General features: G+C 38.7%; 1 protein-coding gene across 10 annotated transcripts in view; it reads right to left on the bottom strand.

The window, feature by feature from the left end:
- The window catches only part of GLIPR1L2 (GLIPR1 like 2), a 47,174-nt gene that overhangs the window by 6,048 nt on the left and 20,638 nt on the right, over nt 1-20,488 (bottom strand). For 6 of the 10 annotated variants that reach the window (XM_086398724.1, XM_086398725.1, XM_086398726.1 and 3 more), the window contains 2 exons: nt 14,589-14,692; nt 3,840-3,925 (listed from right to left, as the gene is read on the bottom strand). In XM_086398724.1, the coding sequence (XP_086254850.1) occupies nt 3,840-3,925; nt 14,589-14,692 (190 nt within the window). The remainder of the gene's footprint in view (nt 1-3,839; nt 3,926-14,588; nt 14,693-20,488) is intronic. The other 4 variants (XM_086398733.1, XM_086398732.1, XM_086398731.1 and 1 more) reach the window with 1 other exon arrangement.

Below are 20,488 nucleotides of genomic sequence, written 5' to 3'. Positions count from 1 at the left end.
ATGGACAGGGAGGCCTGGCGTGCTGCAGTTCATGGGGTTGCAAAGAGTTGGACACGACTGAGAGACTGAACTGAACTGAACTGATGGTAGTTGTAGGGCTTCCCGGGTGGTGCAGTGGTAAAGAATCTGCCTGCCAATACAGGACATGCATGAGATGCGGGTTCAATCCCTGGGTTGGGAAAAGCCTCTGGAGTAGGAAATGGTAACCTACTCTACTATTCTGGCCTAGAAAATTCCACAGGCAGGGGAGAGTGACAGGCTATAGTCCACGGGGCCACAAAGAGTCAGACATGACTGAGTGTGCATGTGTACACACACACACACACACACATTAGTTGTATTTTTAATTTTGGAGGAACTTCCATATTATTTTCCATAGTGGCTATCTCAATTTACATTCTATAGTATGCACATTCAAGAATTTCTATTTCTGAAGTTTTTAGTTATTTCTTTAAATATCTATATATCTATCTATTCTCAGTTTTTAAATAAATCTGGATTTTGATTTATTTAGATATCTATGTATCTATCTATCCCCAGTTTTTAAACAAATCTGGATTTTGATTTATTTGGTGCTTCGTTGTGGCTGGATTAGGTTATGCATCTTTGGTAGGAATACCACACAGGTGATGGATGACATGCTCTCCTCATTGAATTCTCTTAGGTGGTGGAGGGTTTTGTTTTTGATACTTCCTGTTGCTGCTGATATTCACTTTGACCATTGTGTTAGGTTGTGTCTGCCAGGCTCCTCCATCGTGAAGTTAGTCTTTACCCCTAATGAAGTACTTCTATGAGGAGTTACTTCTGAACTATGCAAATAAACTGTTTCTCATACAACTTTTAGTCACTTATTAATTTATATCAGTATGAATTATAGTATCCTGTTTTATCCAGTGAGTTATAATTGACTACTATTATCCTTATTTTGGTGCTCAAATTGTCCCAGTTTGACCAGTAAAAGCCCTTTAAGATGGCTTCTGTGTCCTTTATGTTACATGTCTCCACCATTCTTTGAGCACTTCCTTGCTTTCAGGTAGAAAAAGATGTTTGGGGTTTATTTAATGTTTCTCCTGCCCCAGCCCTGGAATTTGACCTTTCTCCAGAGAGTCCTGGCTCCCTTTAGTGTGGACTGGAATTTAGAAACCAAGGTCTGAGTACTATTGTGCTCATTGCATCACTCAGTCATGTCCGACTCTTTGCAACCCCACAGACTGTAGCCCACCAGGCTCTTCTGTCCATGGAATTCTTCAGGCAAGAATACTGAAGTGGGTTGCCATGCCCTTCTCCAGGGGATCTTCCTCACCCAGGGATCAAACTTGCATCTCTTACATCTCCTGCATTGGCAGGCAAGTTCCTTACCACTAGCACCACCTTGGAAGCCCCCGTTGCTTTAGGGCTGAGAGGACACTGTTCCAAGGCTGTCTCAGAGCTAGGGAATAAATGTATGTTGATACATACATATATAAATATTTATGTCTATGTTTATTTATATTTATTGAAACTCTTAAGTTCCAGTAACTCTAAATCATCCAAATCATCACCAAAAGATTTGGGCTTGTTTTCCTCCTTTACATATTCATATGCCATCCTCTGACAGTGAGAAATCTGCTCCATTATCCTTAATCTATTTGCTTATTTGATCTATCCTCCAATTGCTTCTGGGCTTCCCTGGTAGCTCAGATGGTAAAGAATCCGATTGCAATGTGGGAGATCTGGGTTTGACTCGGGGTTGGGAAGATCCCCTGGAGAAGGGAAGGGCTAGCCACTCCAGTATTCTGGCCTGGAGAATTCCATGGACAGAGGATTCTGGCAGGCTACAGTCCATATGGGGTCGCAAAGAGTTAGACACGACTGAGAGACTTTCACTTTCACTTTCTTTTTTTTTCACTTTCACTTTCCAAAATGCTTCTAATCTCCCATCACTGCTTCTACTCCCTCTTCTTGCTTGGACTCTGATACTCCACATTGGGGTGGTAGAGTTGCCAGATTCAGCAAATAAAAATATAGGATGCCTAGTTATATTCAAATTTCAGAAAACAACAGACATATTTTAGTATAAGAATAGCCTATGTAATATTTGGGATATATTTATACTAAAAATACTTTTATTTTTCTGAAATTCAAATTTAACTGGATGCCTAGCATTTCAAAAATTTTTAATTGAAGTGCAGTTGATTTTAAATGTTGTGCCAATCTCTGTGGTACAGCAAAGTGTCTCAGTTAAACACATATATAAATTATTTTCCATTATGGTTTATCACAGGATATTCAATACAGTTTCCTGTGCTATACATTGGGACCTTGTTGTTTATCTATTTTAAATGTATAGCTTCCATCTACCAACCTCAAACACTCAGTCCATCTCTCTCCCTCCTCCTCTGGATGCCCAGCATTTAATCTGGCAATGGGCAGGCTGATCCTCTACTTGGATCCTTCTCCCACCCTGCTCAGACTCTGAAAGTTAGCTTTGGGCTTCTCCAACATATGGATTCCTTTCTTACACCACTAGGACTCTGACCCCTCCCATGCCAAGCCACCTCCCCCAACATTAAAAGCTTCCTCACCTAGTTTGGACTCTGATACCTAGTGTGAGGAGATTGCCCTCAAATGCAGAGGCCCCCTTAGCTGCTTCCTTTTTAACACCCCTCTTCAGGTCAGCCCTAGATGTGAATCTTCTCCCCATTCTGCCTGGGCTCCCACACAGGTCCAGCCCAGACCTCCAGGGATGCCTTCCTCACCTGGTCAGACTCTGACACACTGCCAGGCATCTCCCTCCCACCCCGGGTGGATCTGTCCCCACCATGCCTGGACTGTGACACCGCAGAGTGAGCCACTCTGCATGGACATGCCATTACTCTGATGAGGGGCTCCAAGCCTGATCTCCAGCAGGCACACTCACCTCAGCCCTTGAGGGCTCTAGCTCTCCACACATGGCCGTACCCCATGTGTTCTCACCCCACTTAGGCTCTCTCTTCATGCCCACTGTATCATGTATGAATTCCTTGTCTTCTTGCTACCCCATGTGTCCTCACCCCGCTTCGGCTCTCTCCTCATGCCCGCTGCATCATGTATGGATTCCCTGCCTTCTTGCTTAGGTGCTAACATGTCTCCGTCTGTGTGGATGCCTACCCCTTTCTGACCTATGCAACGGTTTTAGGTCTGGATATTCCCAGGAAGAGAAAGAAAAAGGGAAGAGGAAAGGCAAGGTTTTGCATCTTGATTCAGATGAAGCAAGGGAAGAAATGTTACAGTGGGTAACTCCAGCACTAGTTTCTTTAACACAAAAGATAATATGCCCCTGTCTGAATTTACTCCCTACTACATTCCTGTAAGCATCTTGGGTTATATGCTCTTATATTTAGAAAAATGAAAAGAAAAATGTATTAATAAAACATTTTCTAGTTTTATCTTCTGAATATTACAAAAGTAAAAGGCTATTATATTAACCATTTGCTATTTTACTTCTTTTCTTTTTTTAATAAATGTTTTAGAATATCCTATTCTTTAGAGCAGTCATTCTCAAACAGGCTGATATTTCAGGAATTAGATGCAAAGCTTGTCTTCAGAGTAAAACTGTTAGTTCTCATTCCTTCTTTCAGATATTCTAGTATGTCCTTAGGGGCAGGAATAAGAGTTAGAGAGGGCAGAAAAGGCTGTGCAGTTTAAAAAAGTCTAAAGATGATACAGTTTGATACCACCTTTGATAATATAACAAAACCTTTCTGATCTAAGGAACAATATTAACATGACAATGAAAGACAAGTGTTCACCACTTCATTTTCTTGTCATTCAATGCATTATGGAATTTTTTCATGTTTCAGTTATTTTCTTTAGCTTACTGCATAGAAAATCTGTGCATCTGTCATAGCCGTCACATTGAGAACACATTAATCCTCGTTGATAAGGCCTTCTTGACAGACCTCTTCTACAAGAAAGCAGAAACATCTTATTAGAAAAAGTCTCAAGTTTTATGTTATCTAAATAATATGGTTACTGGATTTTTAGTTAATTTATAAAGGTGATTTCATTTGAAAAAGGGACTCAAGAAAGTACTTAAATTGGATATATAATCTTCCCCCTTTTTCTCCCTAGAAATAGTCTCTTCTGAAACTAATTCCCATGACTCTTAAACAAAGTGTTGTAATTTAAATTTGAGGGAGTTTTAAAGCTTCTTTCATTTTAGTTTGTAGCAAAATTTTCCTTTAAAAAGTGGATGTTATAGAATGCTTCATAACTAATTGCTTTCTGGTTGGCATAAATATACACAAAGCTATGTATGAATGATATATTAATTTTTTGGAGCATTTGAAAAATCCTGAAATGCCTATTATTCCAAAGATCCAGCTACATGGATTATTTTGAGGTAATCATGAAAAATATATAAGTGTATAAACAAGCAATAAAGGAAAATGGGATTTTAGAAAGTTGGTTTAATCCATTGTACAGAGCACAGGGGAGAAGTTAAAAAATATTACATCAATTGCCCAGAGCTAGGTTAGGAAACTGCTAAGTCGCTTTAGTCGTGTCCGACTCTGCAACCCTATGGACCATAGCCTGCCAGGTTCCTCTGACCATGAGATTCTCCAGGCAAAAATATTGGAGTGGGTTGCCATTTCCTCTTCGAGGGGATCTTCCGGACCCAGGGATTGAACCCAGGTCTTCTGCATTGCAGGCAGATTCTTTGCCATCTGAGCCACCAGGGAAGCCCAAGTTAGGATGGCAGCCTGAAACAGGTATGAATTGGGAAGCATAGTTTAAAATATTTAAAATAAAAAGTAGAAGATAAATGGGGAAAATACGTTTTTGAGTGAGGAGAGGGTCATTATTTGTGGCTATTTAAACAAGGCTATTTACTCAGTGTATAGTTGCAAGTCATAAAAACAAACATTAGGCATTTAAGTCCTTGGCCATCTGGGCCATTTAGAAGAAGGACAAACCTTGGAAATAGACATTCAAAAACTATCTGATATCTTTGGATGGCAAACTTTCAAGTCCATCAAGGATATACAGAGATCTGTTGTTATTTGCAGATCATGTAGTGCTCTAGGGCTTCTCTGATAGCTCAAACAGTAAAGAATCTCCCTGCAGTGCAGGAGACCTGGTTTCAATCCCTGGTTCAGGAAGATCCCTTGGAGAACAGCATGGCAACCCACTCCAGTATTTTTGCCTGGAGAATTCAGACAGAGGAGACTGGCAGGCTCCAGTCCATGCAGTTGCAAAAGATTGTTCTACAATCAAACCATTTCAAGGAGGAAATGGATTTTGTCTGGATCCCAGCCAGAATACTAGCCTTCAAGAAATCCAAGAATTGATCTAATCACCTTTATCTAATATCCTCCACTACTTTTATTGTGTTAATCCTTTTGCACTGAAACAGATGCCTCCAACACAAAAGAGCTTATCCTGTTGTAAAACCAGGGATGGGGGAAGCTTTTTTCCTGTCCCAGTGCAGAGCTACTCGCTATAAAGATGGCCTTTAAACACCTGGAGCACAGGCCAATGACCCTGTGACCATAATGTCTGATAACTCTGGCCTGGAATAACTCTGAAAAGGCAAATAAATATGTAAATAAACATATTATTTAATCAAAATAAATAAATTCACACTGTGCTAGAATACAGTGGGCCTTCTTTTTTGAAGATAAGATTATAAAGATATTTATATTAGGTAGTCAGAAATGCCAAGCTTTCATGTTAATCTTCCCCTTGTTCTGAGTTTCTAAAAAGTTTAACCTAAAGCAGTCTGAGTCTGAATCTACAGACTATCCCAATAAACTAGAGAAAAACACAATGCAATAAGTAGCAAAGATTATCTTTTAGAGATTCTATCTGGCACTCCTTCTGTACAAGTCCACAACTGCAATTGGAATTACTAGACTGGATTAGAAGAAAACAACAGATAAGTATAATTAGCAAAGTACATTGAAATTTCATAGGTTTCCTGGCAATGCCTGAAGAAATAGATGATAGTAGAGTCTTTAGACACCTGCCTTTGCTGAGAAGCAGCCCAGTGGTTCTCTGAGACAAAGTTATGACTCTGAACACTGACCTCTGGAGCTTTTGTTAGACTCACATCTGGTCATATCTTTAGTTTATTGCTACCGACAGGATATGTGTCCATTCTTGCCTGGAAAATCCCATAGACGAAGGAACCTGGTAGACTACAGTCCATGGGGTTGCAAAGAGTTGGACACGACTGAGTGACTTCACTTTTACCTTCCACCCATGTTGCCTGGGTGGTCCAATGGGTAAACTACTCCCATGCCCAACTTGAAGTCCATTAGAAGACCATTATTCAAATTTTATAAGAGATCTATACTGTTCCAGTGTGATGTAAACTTTCAATGCCTGCCACTTTGCCCATAAGGGAGGGACTCCAGCTCCATGGACTGACAATCAAGCAATTACAGCTTATAGGTAGATTCTTCTCTTCAAAGTTCTCCATATGCAGACTCATATAGTCTGTATATTGTCCATGGAACAATGGCCAGAGTGCATCAAATGGATGTTGATTTTTCTATATTATACAACCAGAATAGCTAGGCCACCTATAATAACTCCTTTCACTTTTACTCCATCCTTATAACATTGAGACTTTATTTTTCTGGGCTCCAAAATCACTACAGATGGTGACTGCAGCCATGAAATTAAAAGACGCTTACTCCTTGGAAGGAAAGTTATGACCAACCTAGATAGCATATTCAAAAGCAGAGACATTACTTTGCCAACAAAGGTTCGTCTAGTCAAGGCTATGGTTTTTCCTGTGGTCATGTATGGATGTGAGTTGGACTGTGAAGAAGGCTGAGTGCCGAAGAATTGATGTTTTTGAACTGTGGTGTTGGAGAAGACTCTTGAGAGTCCCTTGGACTGCAAGGAGATCCAACCAGTCCATTCTGAAGGAGATCAGCCCTGGGATTTCTTTGGAAGGAATGATGCTAAAGCTGAAACTCCAGTACTTTGGCCACCTCATGCAAAGAGTTGACTCATTGGAAAAGACCCCGATGCTGGGAGGGATTGGGGGCAGGAGGAGAAGGGGATGACAGAGGATGAGATGGCTGGATGGCATCACTGACTCGATGGACTTGAGTCTCAGTGAACTCTGGGAGTTGATGATGGACAGGGAGGCCTGGCGTGCTGCGATGCATGGGGTCGCAAAGAGTCGGACACGACTGAGTGACTGATCTGATCTGATCTATAACATTGAGAAATGTCATAGATCTGGCTTCTGATTCATATCCAGACATCTACAGATTTCCAAGTAGACTTAAAGAGCCTATCCCAATAAGCTAGAGAAAACTACAATGCAATAAGCAGCAAAGAAGATTATCTTTTAGAGGTTCTATCTGGCACTCCTTCTGCTTCACCTATTTGTCTTTGCCAAAAACTTCATGACTACTTCTTGGACGTATTCAAGGTCAAGGTCAAGGACTCTGTTGTTTCCTGCCTCAGATTATCCCTGTATGTGCAAAGCTATCTCAATTTATATCTCTTCCTGTGAAAATCAGTTGGTCTCTTCCCTTCACTTTCACATCTTGCACTTAAAGGACTAGGAACCACAAACACCATCAACGCTTCTTTGAGGCTGATATTATGTAGCTGTACCAATCCTCTCATCTTCCCCAGGATACCATCTTCCTCTGATCAGGCCTCCTTACTCACATTGGTATCTGACTCACAGTTTGCTTTTCAGTCAAAATTTTGCCATCATCTACAAATTTGGGACCTAGATGATTACAGTATCCAATAACTTGGTCTCTGTGTTACTGGATATCTTTACCATCATAATGTTCCAAAACTGTCACTTTTGTAGCCACATTCTAGATCTTGTAATCTCCTAAAATGTCTCTACTTCTGAACTCACAAAAGTTACATATTCCACTCATTGACTGTAACATCCTATCCTTCCAGGTTGTTAAGTCATTTACTCCTGTAACATTTGTCCATTAATTTCACTGGTTCCACAAGTCTACTTTCTTTCCTATTTTTCTCCCTATCCATCATGTTATCTCTTCTCGATCCAGTTTAGATTCATCAGTTTGCATACTCTTTAGCTAAAAACCTGAAACTCTCTTGCACTATTTTCCTTTACAGCCACCTGACAAAACCCCAGAGTTGGGGAAAGTGAAGGAATCTTACTGTCTGCATGTTCCATACCTGCTTCAGGGCTGCTGGGTGCTGCTGGAGGAAAATCATTAAATTAGGTAGAGAATATTTCTATCATTCTCTATTCAGCTTCCTCTCTCATTATCCATAATAACTATTTCAAACCTTCCCAGTCCTCAAAATTCTCATTTCACTGTCTTCCCCTTTATTCTTAGGACATGATGTATTCTATTTCACAAAGAGACATAACAGCCCTTAGACTGGAACTTGAGAAGTTTTCTGTCACTAAATTTGAGAAATATACCTTTTCCTTCTTTCTTTCCTTTCTGGTACAACTGAAGAATTGCTCCTCATTCTTTCTAAGGCTAATCTCTTTTAAACTTCTGCTTTCTCAGGGACTTGTATCTTTACATATACACTGCTTTTACTCTTCATAAAGAATTACTTTTATTCTGTATTAGAGCCTTCATGTCAATATTTAAGTATGTTCACATCTTCTGCATTTTAAAAATGAGACAAAATAAAAATAACAAACAGTTCTAAGTTCATTCCATCCTAGTACCAATTTCCTCTGCTCCACAGAAACAGCTTCTCCTATGTTTACCAATGAATTCTTCAGATCTGATATTTTTAAGTCCTGACTTTGCCTGACCTCTTAGAATTTGAAATTATGGATAAATTCATCCCTTTAAAAATATTCTTTCCCCACATCTTAACTGATCCCATACTCTTTGGCCTTTTCTCCTACCTGTCTGGCTACACTTCTTTGGTCACCTCTCCCATTCATGCTTCACTATCCACCCTTAAATGTTGGCATGACATTCCCCAGGGCCTCCTCTCTTCTCAGTCTATGCTTTCTTGCTAAGCAGTCTCATCTATTCCCATGGTTTAAATTACCCTATGTATTCTAGCACTCCAAATATTTGTTCTATGCCATTCCTCACTCATGAGTTTCTGACCTAAATAACCACCTGCTTACTAAACATCTCAAGATGAGTATTTCACAGCCAACCCAAAGTCATTATGTATAAAATGGAACTCATCATTTCCTCCCAAAAAGTTCCTTGTTCCTCTTTGGAGTTAATGCCAATACCATTCGTGGCTGAGTCATAAATTTGAGAATATTCTTTGACTATTTCCTCTCTTGGATTATTTAAAGCAATAAATTACAAATCTTATTATTTACACCTTCTAGAAATTTCTTGAAACTTCTCCAATCTCAACCTAGACATCCCTTGTTAAAGTCTTTTTTCCCAGCCCATGATTTCATACCTGCTTTTACAGCAACTCTTTTCTATTTAAAATACAGATATTGGGTGTATTTGGTTAATGTTGTGTATTTTTTAAAAAATTTCTTTCCCAATGGTCTACAAGTGTTTTCAGGATAGACACAATGTAAATAATGTGGAATTCTATTGCTTAGTTATTGTTTAAATACACTTACTACAAATGTATTTAAATAAATAAAAGATCCTGTAGGCAGATGCAACATGTCTAATAACAACCAATTTTTTTCCCTCCACCGTACATCTTTTCCTAGTGCTGTTAATAAAATTATCACTTAAGTTTAAATTCTAATGCTCATCTTTTACTGTACCCCCTTCAATACCTAAATTCAAGACTAATCTAATTAATGCTGTTTTATTTTACTTTAGTGTGTTTTGCTTAGAAATGTATAATTTTAAAATTTTATTATTTTTTGATCACACCACAAGGCTTGTGGGATCTCATTTCCCCTAACAGGGACAGAACCTGTGCTCTTAGCAGTGAAAGTGTGGAATCTTAACTGGAGCACCAGGGAATTCCCAGAAATGTATAAGTTTTTACCTTTGAAATTGAAAATAATCACTAGGAAATGACATATGTAAATACTGCTTCAGTTCACTTTTTCTGATGCATTATAAGCTATCTTAAGCTTTATATATTCTCTATATGAGAGTCCCTTGGACTGCAGGGAGATCCAACCAGTCCATTCTGAAGGAGATCAGTCCTGGGTGTTCTTTGGAAGGAATGATGCTAAAGCTGAAACTCCAGTACTTTGGCCACCTCATGTGAAGAGTTGACTCATTGGAAAAGACTCTGATGCTGGGAGCGATTGAGGGCAGGAGGAGAAGGGGACAACAGAGGATGAGATGGCTGGATGGCATCACTGACTCGATGGACGTGAGTCTGAGTGAACTCCGGGAGTTGGTGATGGACAGGGAGGCCTGGCGTGCTGCGATTCATGGGGTCGCAAAGAGTTGGACACGACTGAGTGACTGAACTGACTGACTGATATATTCTCTATAGATTTTACTCTCTATAGATTATTTTCTTTTGCTTATAATTTTCTTTTCTCTGATTATTATTTCTCTTCCATTTATTTTCTGTTCTTTAGGAGCACTAATTTATAGATTTATTACCCTACATGGTTCCTTTCTTTTTACATATATTTTTACTTCTATTCTCCATCTTTGTGTTATGAAAATTTTCAAGATTGTCATTGACTCATATTTTCCCTATTGCCAAGTCTATTTTATTCTTCCATTCTGTACTAGCTTGCTGTTGCTACTTTAACAAATTGCCACAAACTGGGTGGTTTAAAACAATAGAAATTTGTTTTCTCAGTTCTGGAGGTCTGAAGTCCAAAATCAAGGTGCTGTCAGGATTTTGCTCCCTTCAAAGGCTCACAGAGAAAATTCCTTGACTCTGCCAGCTCCCGGTGGCTCCAGGAATTCCTTGATTTCTGAATGTATCACTTCAACCTCTCCCTCCACAGTACATTGCCTTTTTCTCTTTTGTGTGTCTAGAGCTGAATCCCCTTCTCCCTCTCGCTTATGAGGGTATGAGTAATTGCATTTAGGTCCTACTTGAATAAGACAAGTGCCTCCTCTCAAGATCTTTATCTTAAACATATCATATTTTTTTTATAAGTCACTATTCACTCTTGCCATGTATCAATAAGTTAATATTCACAAGTTCTGTGAATTAGGACCTGGATACATCCTTTAGTGGGGGGGGGGGGGTCACCATTCAGTCCACTACACATTCTAATTTTCAATTTGGCTTTCTTATTTTCACTCCTACTAAGTATTTTATAAGACTGTGATGACCTGATTTTTCTACCAACTATTGTTAAGAAAGATAGCTATGACTGCCTATTTTGGTTGCATATCAAATAAACCTTGGGGTGAGGTGCCTAATATATGAGCCAACCTAGATCCTTCATAAGTAGATTTTCCAATGTCTGTATCAAAGAAGAAAATAGTTGTAAAAATTTCAAGACAAAGAAGCCTATGGGACAAATGGGTGGAAAGAAGAGTAATCCTAACATCTAGTCTGGAGAAGGAAATGGCAACCCACTCCAGTGTTCTTGCCTGGAGAATCCCAGGGACAGGGGAGCCTGGTGGGCTGCCGTCTATGGGGTCGCACAGATTCGGACACGACTGTAGTGACTTAGGAGCAGCAGCAGCAGCAGCAGCAACATCTAGTAGGTTCATCTTATCACTATAGTCATGGCACTAGCTATCTTTTTTACACATAGTAATATATATCTATGTCAATGCTTCTCTCTCAGTTCATCCCACTATTCTCCTTCTCCTACTGCGTCTATAGGTCACTCCTGTTATTAAGGTTAACAAATACCTTCATCTTATCAAATGGAAATGTCATCTTTCCTTCCTCATCTTTCTTTCTAATTCTTTGAGGAGTATCTCATACAGTTAACCACTTTGGGCATCATGACTCATGTTCTTCACGTGGATTCCAAGTATCCTTATCCTTAGCATTGTTTGGGTTTCCCTCTTTTCTTATTAGCCTCTTTACTTTCCTTTGTCAGCTCTTTTGCCTTAGGTTGAAATACTGTATTACTCTAGATCTTAGTACTTAAATTAACTCACCAAACTTCCTCTTCCATAAGGTGATATCATTCAGGACTGCAATTCATTTCTATGTCAGGGCCTTTATAGCAGCAGTTTACTACAAACCATTCCCAGATCAAATTGTACTTATCTCACATGCCATTGATGATTTTGAACTGTGGTGTTGCATAAGACTCTTGAGAGTCCCTTGGACTGCAAGGAGATCAAACCAGCCAATCCTAAAAGTCATCAGTCCTGAATATTGATTGGAAGGACTGATGCTGAAGCTGAAGCTCAAATACTATGGCCACCTGATGTGAAGAACTGACTCACTGGATGCTGGGAAAGATTGAAGGCAGGAGGAGAAGGGGATGACAGAGGATGAGATGGTTGCATGGCATTATTGACTCAATGGATATGAGTTTGAGCAAACTCCAGGAGTTGGTGAAGGACAGGGAAGTCTGGCGTGCAGCAGCAGTCCACGAGCTTGCAGAGTCAGACATGACTGAGCAGCTGAACTGAACTGAATAAAAACCAATCCACATACTGAAAGTCTAACCCAAGATACAAGTCTATAGCCTGTACTACAGAAACAGTCTCCAATTGTGCTTGTTTCTCTTTGTACCCTTGTTTTCCTATACTGCATTTTCACCATAATAGCAAGAGCAATCTTTTATTGTTAAGTTTTCTTTTCAAAGGACTTCTCTTGTGGCTTAGCTGGTAAAGAATCTGCCTGAAATGTGGGAAACCTGCGTTGGATCTCTGGGTTGGGAAGACCCTCTGGAGAAGGGAAAGGCTACCCACTCCAGTATTCTCACCTGGAGAATTCGATGGACTGCATAGTCCATGAGGTCACAAAGAGTTGGACATGACTGAGCAATTTTCACTTTTGCTTTTCTTTTCAAATCATAGTTTGAGATCATGCCACTTACTTGTTTAAAACTTTCCCATGGTTTTGCCATTGTGTAGAATAAACCCCCAAATCCTAACCTGGCCAGTGATATTCTATTTGGTTTTGTTGTCACCTAACTTTCTACCTCTAACCACAATTATTCATTTTTGAAACATGCTAAACTCATTTCAAGCTCAGAGATTTTATAATACGTGCTCTCACTTCTACCTGAAATATTTTTTAGCCATCTGTTCATCTTTTGGCTTTCAGCTCAAATGTCACCTCCTTTCACAGATATCCTATCTATATTCTGGAGAAGGAAATGGCAACCCACTTCAGTATTCTTGTCTGGAGAATTCCATGGACAGAGGAGCCTGGTGGGCTGCAGTCTGAAGGGTTGTGAAGAATCAGACACGACTGAGCAACTAACAACACTATTTATATTCTATAGTAGTTATTCCCCATTTGCTTATTGTGCTGTTTCTACGGCATATTTCACTATTAGTTAAATATCACTTGTTTAATATGTTCACTTGTAAGTCTCTTCCAAGACTACAAACTAAGCATGGTCGGTCTTTATTGTTCTTATTAGTGGATACATCAACTTTTAAAAGCTATTCCATGTAGTTGATAACATCCCAATGCTTCCACTTTGTAGGACTGAAAGAAGCCAAAAAACTTTTGCCATTACTGTACATTCAAAATTTGCTTTTCATGCCTATGTTCAAAGTCAGCAAAGCTTCCATTTAGGAAGTGGCTTTCTGAATTTAATTCGACCTGCTTTCACAGTTCTGTTGTTTTTCCTTTCTAGGGGAATACAATCATCAATTAGCAATCATTGTTCTGTTTTCCTTTCTTTTTTTGGCTTAGTCTCAGAAGCATTTTATTTATGTATTAAGAAGCTCCTTCTCAATCCTAGCATGTAGTTAATTTTTCTTGGCATGTTGATTAGGATATTTTCTCATTTCAATTATTCATTTTAACAACATTATTTATAGGATCCTATTGACCTGTAGGAAAACTTGAGGCTTTCCAATAAAGTTCTCCAGAAATAGAGGCTATTTTGGAAGGTAGTTATTTCCCATCATTGGAAAGTTTTTGGGTATAGGTACATAATTACATGGTAAGTGTTAAGAGTTCAAGTTTCATATGGATAGCTTGACTAGAAGACTTCTGAAGTACTTTTCCACCTTTGAGTTATTATGATTCCTTATATTTATGCGACTAGCACCAATTAATAATGCAACCTCTGGAGGATAGTCAATTAAAAGAGTCCTTCATGTTATAAAACTTAGGTGCTCCTGATGTCATTTTTACAACATACATTTCAACATATCTTATTTTCTTTTTATAAAAATATGGAAACAAACAATTATAGAAAATAATTTAAATCTTAATTAGCCTAGGTACTATGAAATAATACCAAGCTTAAAACTCCCTTTGGAAGTAATATTTGGCTATTTACAGGTAAAATTAGTATGTCTAAATTATGACTCATTTTATTATAGAATTAAAAATATTTCAATAAAAACTCTTTAATTGCTATCTTATATTAATTATATTATCCTTATATTAATATATTAATATTAATATGTTAATATCCTTATATTAATCCTTTTATAGTTCACAAAGACATTTAGAAGAATATGTTGAAAGCTCAGTCATATGGTGTAACCAAACTTCTAGGGAGGCTGGAATCCTTTAAAAATCCCCAATTTATTTTAGTACTCTTTAAAAAATGTAAAGAAACTTACCCTGGTGCATAGTTGCATATGAAAAGTGCTGCATGTTTAATACGTCCAATTCTTGAACATGGAGTAACAGCACAACCAACTTTGTAAGACCTGTCCCAAACAAGCTAAAATAAAATTTTCAAAGAAAACATAAAATTTAATTCTAAACATTTACTCTGCCATAGTATAATCAATAGTATATTCAATACACATAGAACTTTAACCAAGCCAATTCAAGAATGAACTATTCTTCATTTGGCTGCAGGCAGAAAATTATCATGAATTTAGTTAAGCATTTACAAAACTGTAATTAGAGAAACATTTCAATAGGTTCTACCAATACTGTACTCTTAGGATAAAAAGTCTGAGAAAAACTGATCCAGAATAAGGAAGGAAGAATCAATTTTCAACATTTTTTTAAATCTGAGAGTTCCAGGTTATTGGCAGAGAGGAAGAGGGAAATGAGAAGAGAAAAAGCCTTGGAAGAATGGAAGCTGTGAATAGAAAGAAGAAAAAGAGGAGACAGTAAGATTATAGAAGAGAAGGAAAAGAAATACAAGAGTAGAAAGTAATTGAATGTTGCAGAATTTTTTTTTCTTTTATTGAGGAAATTCTATTATAAAGTAAAATAAAGTCTGGGCTTTTCATTAAAAAAAAAATGAGTAAAAGAGCTGGTTCCTATAAAATAATTTCTTGCAAGACAGGTCTTGGAATGAAAATAGGAAAACAATTAAAGATATTCTAGAAAATAATTCCTGAGTGTATTTAATTGTCCCGATACTCTTAAGTGAAGAAAGAAAAAAGTTGTTTTGTTAACCTCTGTGGGACAGGAAGAAACCATTTGTTTTCCTTTTCTCTATAACTCTTAGCGATTTTAAAAATGTGTGACTCCAAAAGAAATAGACCAATGCATTAAAAGAATAGAGAATAGAATGTCTGCAGCAGTTGAAGTTAAGTCAAATCCAGGAGATGAAAGTGTCTAGGAAACTAGATTTAAGGAGGAAAAAATACAGAGGAGTAGGTCAGGGAGGAGACTTGGTTAGTTTGCTCAAAGTACTGAAGTCATATAAAGGAGTTTAGCTTTGACATGAGTAAGATAATAGAGAGTCTCTCATTTTCTAGAAGAAAGAACTGATCAAAAATTTTTTGAAACATGATTCATTTGATGGAACAGAAAGACACTAGTTCAACATGAAAAAATTCCAAAATTTTAAGTTCTACATCAGAATCGACTCATTGAAAAATAATCATCTTTTAAATGAGCTTGGAAGTTAATTCAATAGTTTACTGAGAGGAGGAGCCAAGATGGTGGAGGAGTAGGATGGGGAGAACACTTTCTCCCCCACAAATTCATCAAAAGAGCATTTAAACATAGAGTAAATTCCACAAAACAACTTCTGAATGCCAGCAGAGGACATCAGGCACCCAGAAAAGCAACCCAACTCTAAGAAAGGAGGTAGGAAAAAATATAAAAGACAAAAAAAGAGACAAAAGAGGGAGGGACGGAGTTCCGTCCCGGGAAGGGAGTCTTAAAAAGAGAGAAGTTTCCAAACACCAGGAAACCTTCTCACTGCCGAATCTGTGCTGAGCTTTGGAAGCACAGAGGGCAACATAACAGGGAGAAAAAATAAATAAACAATTAAAACTCGCAGATTGCGAGCCCTACGGTAACTCCCCCAGCGGAGAAGCAGCGCAGATGCCTGCACACGCCATTAGCAAGCGGGGGCTGGGCAGGGAGGCGCAGCCACTGAGAGTAAGAATCTGGCCTGAATACCCTGAGCGCTATCTGAGGGAAATAATTTGGGCTAGCAAACCAGACTGTGGGATATCTACCACGCGAAAAGCCAGCCCCAACCTAAGACACTGCCAGGCCATCGCATGGAACAAAAGACTGAACAGAGATAGCTGGCTGCAGACCTTCCCCCTCCGGTGACAGGCAGCCAGAGCCGGAAGGGGGCAATCGCAGCCCCAGAGAGACATTATCTATAAAACTGTAAGCAGGCTTCTTTGCTAACTAAAACTTCTTGGGGGTCTGGACGGTCAACATCTGCCTGAGAAGGTGCGCCGGTTTTACACCCGGATAACCGAGTGGCAGGGAGGTGATAAGTTGCAGCATTGGCACTCGCCAAACACCTCATCACCTGAGCTGCTCGGACCTGGGAAGAGCACAAAACGCAGGCCCAACTGAGTCTGTGCCTCTGAGGACTACCCGAGTGCCTGAACCTGAGCGGCTTGGACCTGGGAGATACATGCAGCCCAGGGCCGGCCTCGGATTGTTCCCGGCGGAACAACCTAGAGCCCGAGCAGTGTGGGCAGGGAGGCTACACGCGCCGTGAGCAGGGGCAGACCCAGTGTGGCTGAGGCACTGTGAGCGCACGCCAGTGTTATTTGTTTGCAGCATCCCTCCCTCCCTCCCCACAGCGCAAGTGAACAAGTGAGCCTAAAAAAAAAAAAAAAAAAAAGTGTCCTCCACCGTCCCCTTTGTGTCAGGGCGGAAACCAGACCCTGAAGAGACCAGCAAACAGAAGAAGTTACAACAGAGGGAAACGCCTCGGAGATTAAAACCCTGTGGTTACTACGGACTACATAGGAAGGGGCCTATAGATCTTGAGAAATATAAGTCGGACCAAGGAACCAGCCAAAAATGAACTGAACCCACAATACTCACAACAAAACCAGAAAAAGTCCTAGATATATTTTTACTATTTTTACGATCATTCTTTCTTTTTTTTTAATTAAAAAAAAAATTTAAGTCCTCTATTGTTCCTTTAATTTTCACTTTTATAACCTATTACTTTGCAAAAAAAAAAAAAGACCCTATTTTTTTCTCTTCAGCAAACTTCATATATATATTTTATAATTTTTGGACCTTGTTTTTTTTTTCTTCTTTTCTTTAACATTGTATTTTTGAAATTACAAACTCTACTCTAGTTTTTTAATTTTAGTTTTTTGGTATATGTTATCAATTTTGTACCTATAGTTTTTTTTATAATTTCTGTGACTTTTTTTTTCTGTTTCTTTCTCTTCTTCTTTTATATAACATTGTATATCTGAAATTCCAAACTCTACTCTAGATTTTTAATTTATGCTTTTTGGTATTTGATATCAATTTTGTACCTGTATTTTCTTTATAATTTTTGCGACATTGTTTGTTTTTGTTTGTTTGTTTGTTTTCTCCCTTTATGTTTCTTCTTCCTTTTTTTTAACATTGTATTTTTGAAATTCCAAACTCTACTCTAGATTTTTAATTTTTGCTTTTTGGTATTAGTTATAAATTTTGTACCTCTATTTTCTTTATAATTTTCACGACCTTGTTTGTTTTTCTTTGTTCGTTTTTTCTTTCTTTTCCTTCTTCTTTTCTTTAACATCGTATTTTTGAAATTCCAAACTCTACTCTAGATTTTTAATTTTTGCTTTTATGTATTTGTTACCAATTTTGTACCTTTAAGAACCCAATCTTCAAGACCCATTTTTCACTAGGGAGCGAGATTACTGGCTTGACTGCTTTCTCTCCCTTTGGACTCTCCTTTTACTCCACCAGGTCGCCTGTGTCTCCTCCCTAACCCCTCTCTACTCTACCCAACTCTGTGAATTTCTGTGTGTTCCAGACGGTGGAGAACACTTAGGGAACTGATTACTGGCTGGATCTGTCTCCCTCCTTTTCATTCCCCCCTTTTATCCTTCTGGCCACCTCTGCCTCCTTCCTCCTTCTTCTCTTCTCTGTATAACTCCATGAACATCTCTGAGTGGTCCAGTTGTGGAGTGCACACAAGGAAGTGACTACTGGCTACCCCACTCTCTCCACTATTGATTCCACCTCATCTCATTTGGGTCACCTCTAACTCCCTCCTCCCTCTTCTCTTCTCCATGTAATGCTGTGAACCTCTCTGAGTGACCCTCACAGTAGAGAAAATTTTCATCTTTAACGTAGAAGTTTTATCAATGGTGCTGTATAGAAGGAGACGTTTTGAAACTTCTGTAAAAATAAGACCGATAACTGGAAGCAGGAGGCTTAAGTCCAAACCCTGACTCCAGGGAACTCCTGACTCCAAGGAACATTAATTGACAGGAGCTCATCAAACGCCTCCATACCGACACTGAAACCAAGCACCACACAAGGGCCAACGAGTTCCAGGGCAAGACATACCAAGCAAATTCTCCAGCAACAAAGGAACACAGCCCTGAGCTCCAAGATACAAGCTGCCCAAAGTCACCCCAAAACCATAGACATCTCATAACTCATTATTGGACATTTCATTGCACTCCAGAGAGAAGAAATACAGCTCCACCCACCAGAACACCGACACAAGCTTCCCTAACCAGGAAACCTTGACAAGCCACCTGTACAAACCCACACACAGCGAGGAAAAGCCACAATAAAGAGAACTCCACAAACCGCCAGAATACAGAAAGGACACCCCAAACTCAGCAATTTAAACAAGATGAAGGGACAGAGGAATACCCAGCAGATAAAGGAACAGGATAAATGCCCACCAAACCAAACAAAAGAGGAAGAGATAGGGAATCTATCTGATAAAGAATTCCAAATAATGATAGTGAAATTGATCCAAAATCTTGAAATCAAAATGGAATCACAGATAAATAGCCTGGAGACAAGGATTGAGAAGATGCAAGAAAGGTTTAACAAGGACCTAGAAGAAATAAAAAAGAGTCAATATATAATGAACAATGCAATAAATGAAATTAAAAACACTCTGGAGGCAACAAATAGTAGAATAACAGAGGCAGAAGATAGGATTAGTGAATTAGAAGATAGAATGGTAGAAATAAATGAATCAGAGAGGATAAAAGAAAAATGAATTAAAAGAAATGAGGACAATCTCAGAGACCTCCAGGACAATATTAAACGCTACAACATTCGAATCATAGGGGTTCCAGAAGAAGAAGACAAAAAGAAAGATCATGAGAAAATAGTTGAGGAGATAATAGTTGAAAACTTCCCTAAAATGGGGAAGGAAATAATCACCCAAGTCCAGGAAACCCAGAGAGTCCCAAACAGGATAAACCCAAGGTGAAACACCCCAAGACACATATTAATCAAATTAACAAAGATCAAACATAAAGAACAAATATTAAAAGCAGCAAGGGAAAAACAACAAATAACACACAAGGGAATTCCCATAAAGATAACAGCTGATCTTTCAATAGAAACTCTTCAAGCCAGGAGGGAATGGCAAGACATACTTAAAATGATGAAAGAAAATAACCTACAGCCCAGATTATTATACCCAGCAAGGATTTCATTCAAGTATGAAGGAGAAATCAAAAGCTTTTCAGATAAGCAAAAGCTGAGAGAATTCTGCACCACCAAACCAGCTCTCCAACAAATACTAAAGGATATTCTCTAGACAAGAAACACAAAAATGGTGTATAAATTTGAACCCAAAACAATAAAGTAAATGGCAACGGGATCATACTTATCAGTAATTACCTTAAAGGTAAATGGGTTGAATGCCCCAACCAAAAGACAAAGACTGGCTGAATGGATACAAAAACAAGACCCCTACATATGTTGTCTACAGGAGACCCACCTCAAAACAGGGGACACATACAGACTGAAAGTGAAGGGCTGGAAAAAGATTTTCCATGCAAATAGGGACCAAAAGAAAGCAGGAGTAGCAATACTCATATCAGATAAAATAGACTTTAAAACAAAGGCTGTGAAAAGAGACAAAGAAGGTCACTACATAATGATCAAAGGATCAATCCAAGAAGAAGATATAACAATTATAAATATATATGCACCCAACACGGGAGCACCGCAGTATGTAAGACAAATGCTAACAAGTATGAAAGGAGAAATTAACAATAACACAATAATAGTGGGAGACTTTAATACCCCACTCACACCTATGGATAGATCAACTAAACAGAAAATTAACAAGGAAACACAAACTTTA

The sequence above is a fragment of the Bos grunniens genome, chromosome 5, assembly GCF_055505025.1.
Source record: "Bos grunniens cultivar Pamir isolate PY7600 chromosome 5, Bosgru_T2T1.0, whole genome shotgun sequence".
NCBI classification, from domain to species: domain Eukaryota; kingdom Metazoa; phylum Chordata; class Mammalia; order Artiodactyla; family Bovidae; genus Bos; species Bos grunniens.
This window is presented reverse-complemented; position numbering and strand designations above follow the sequence as displayed.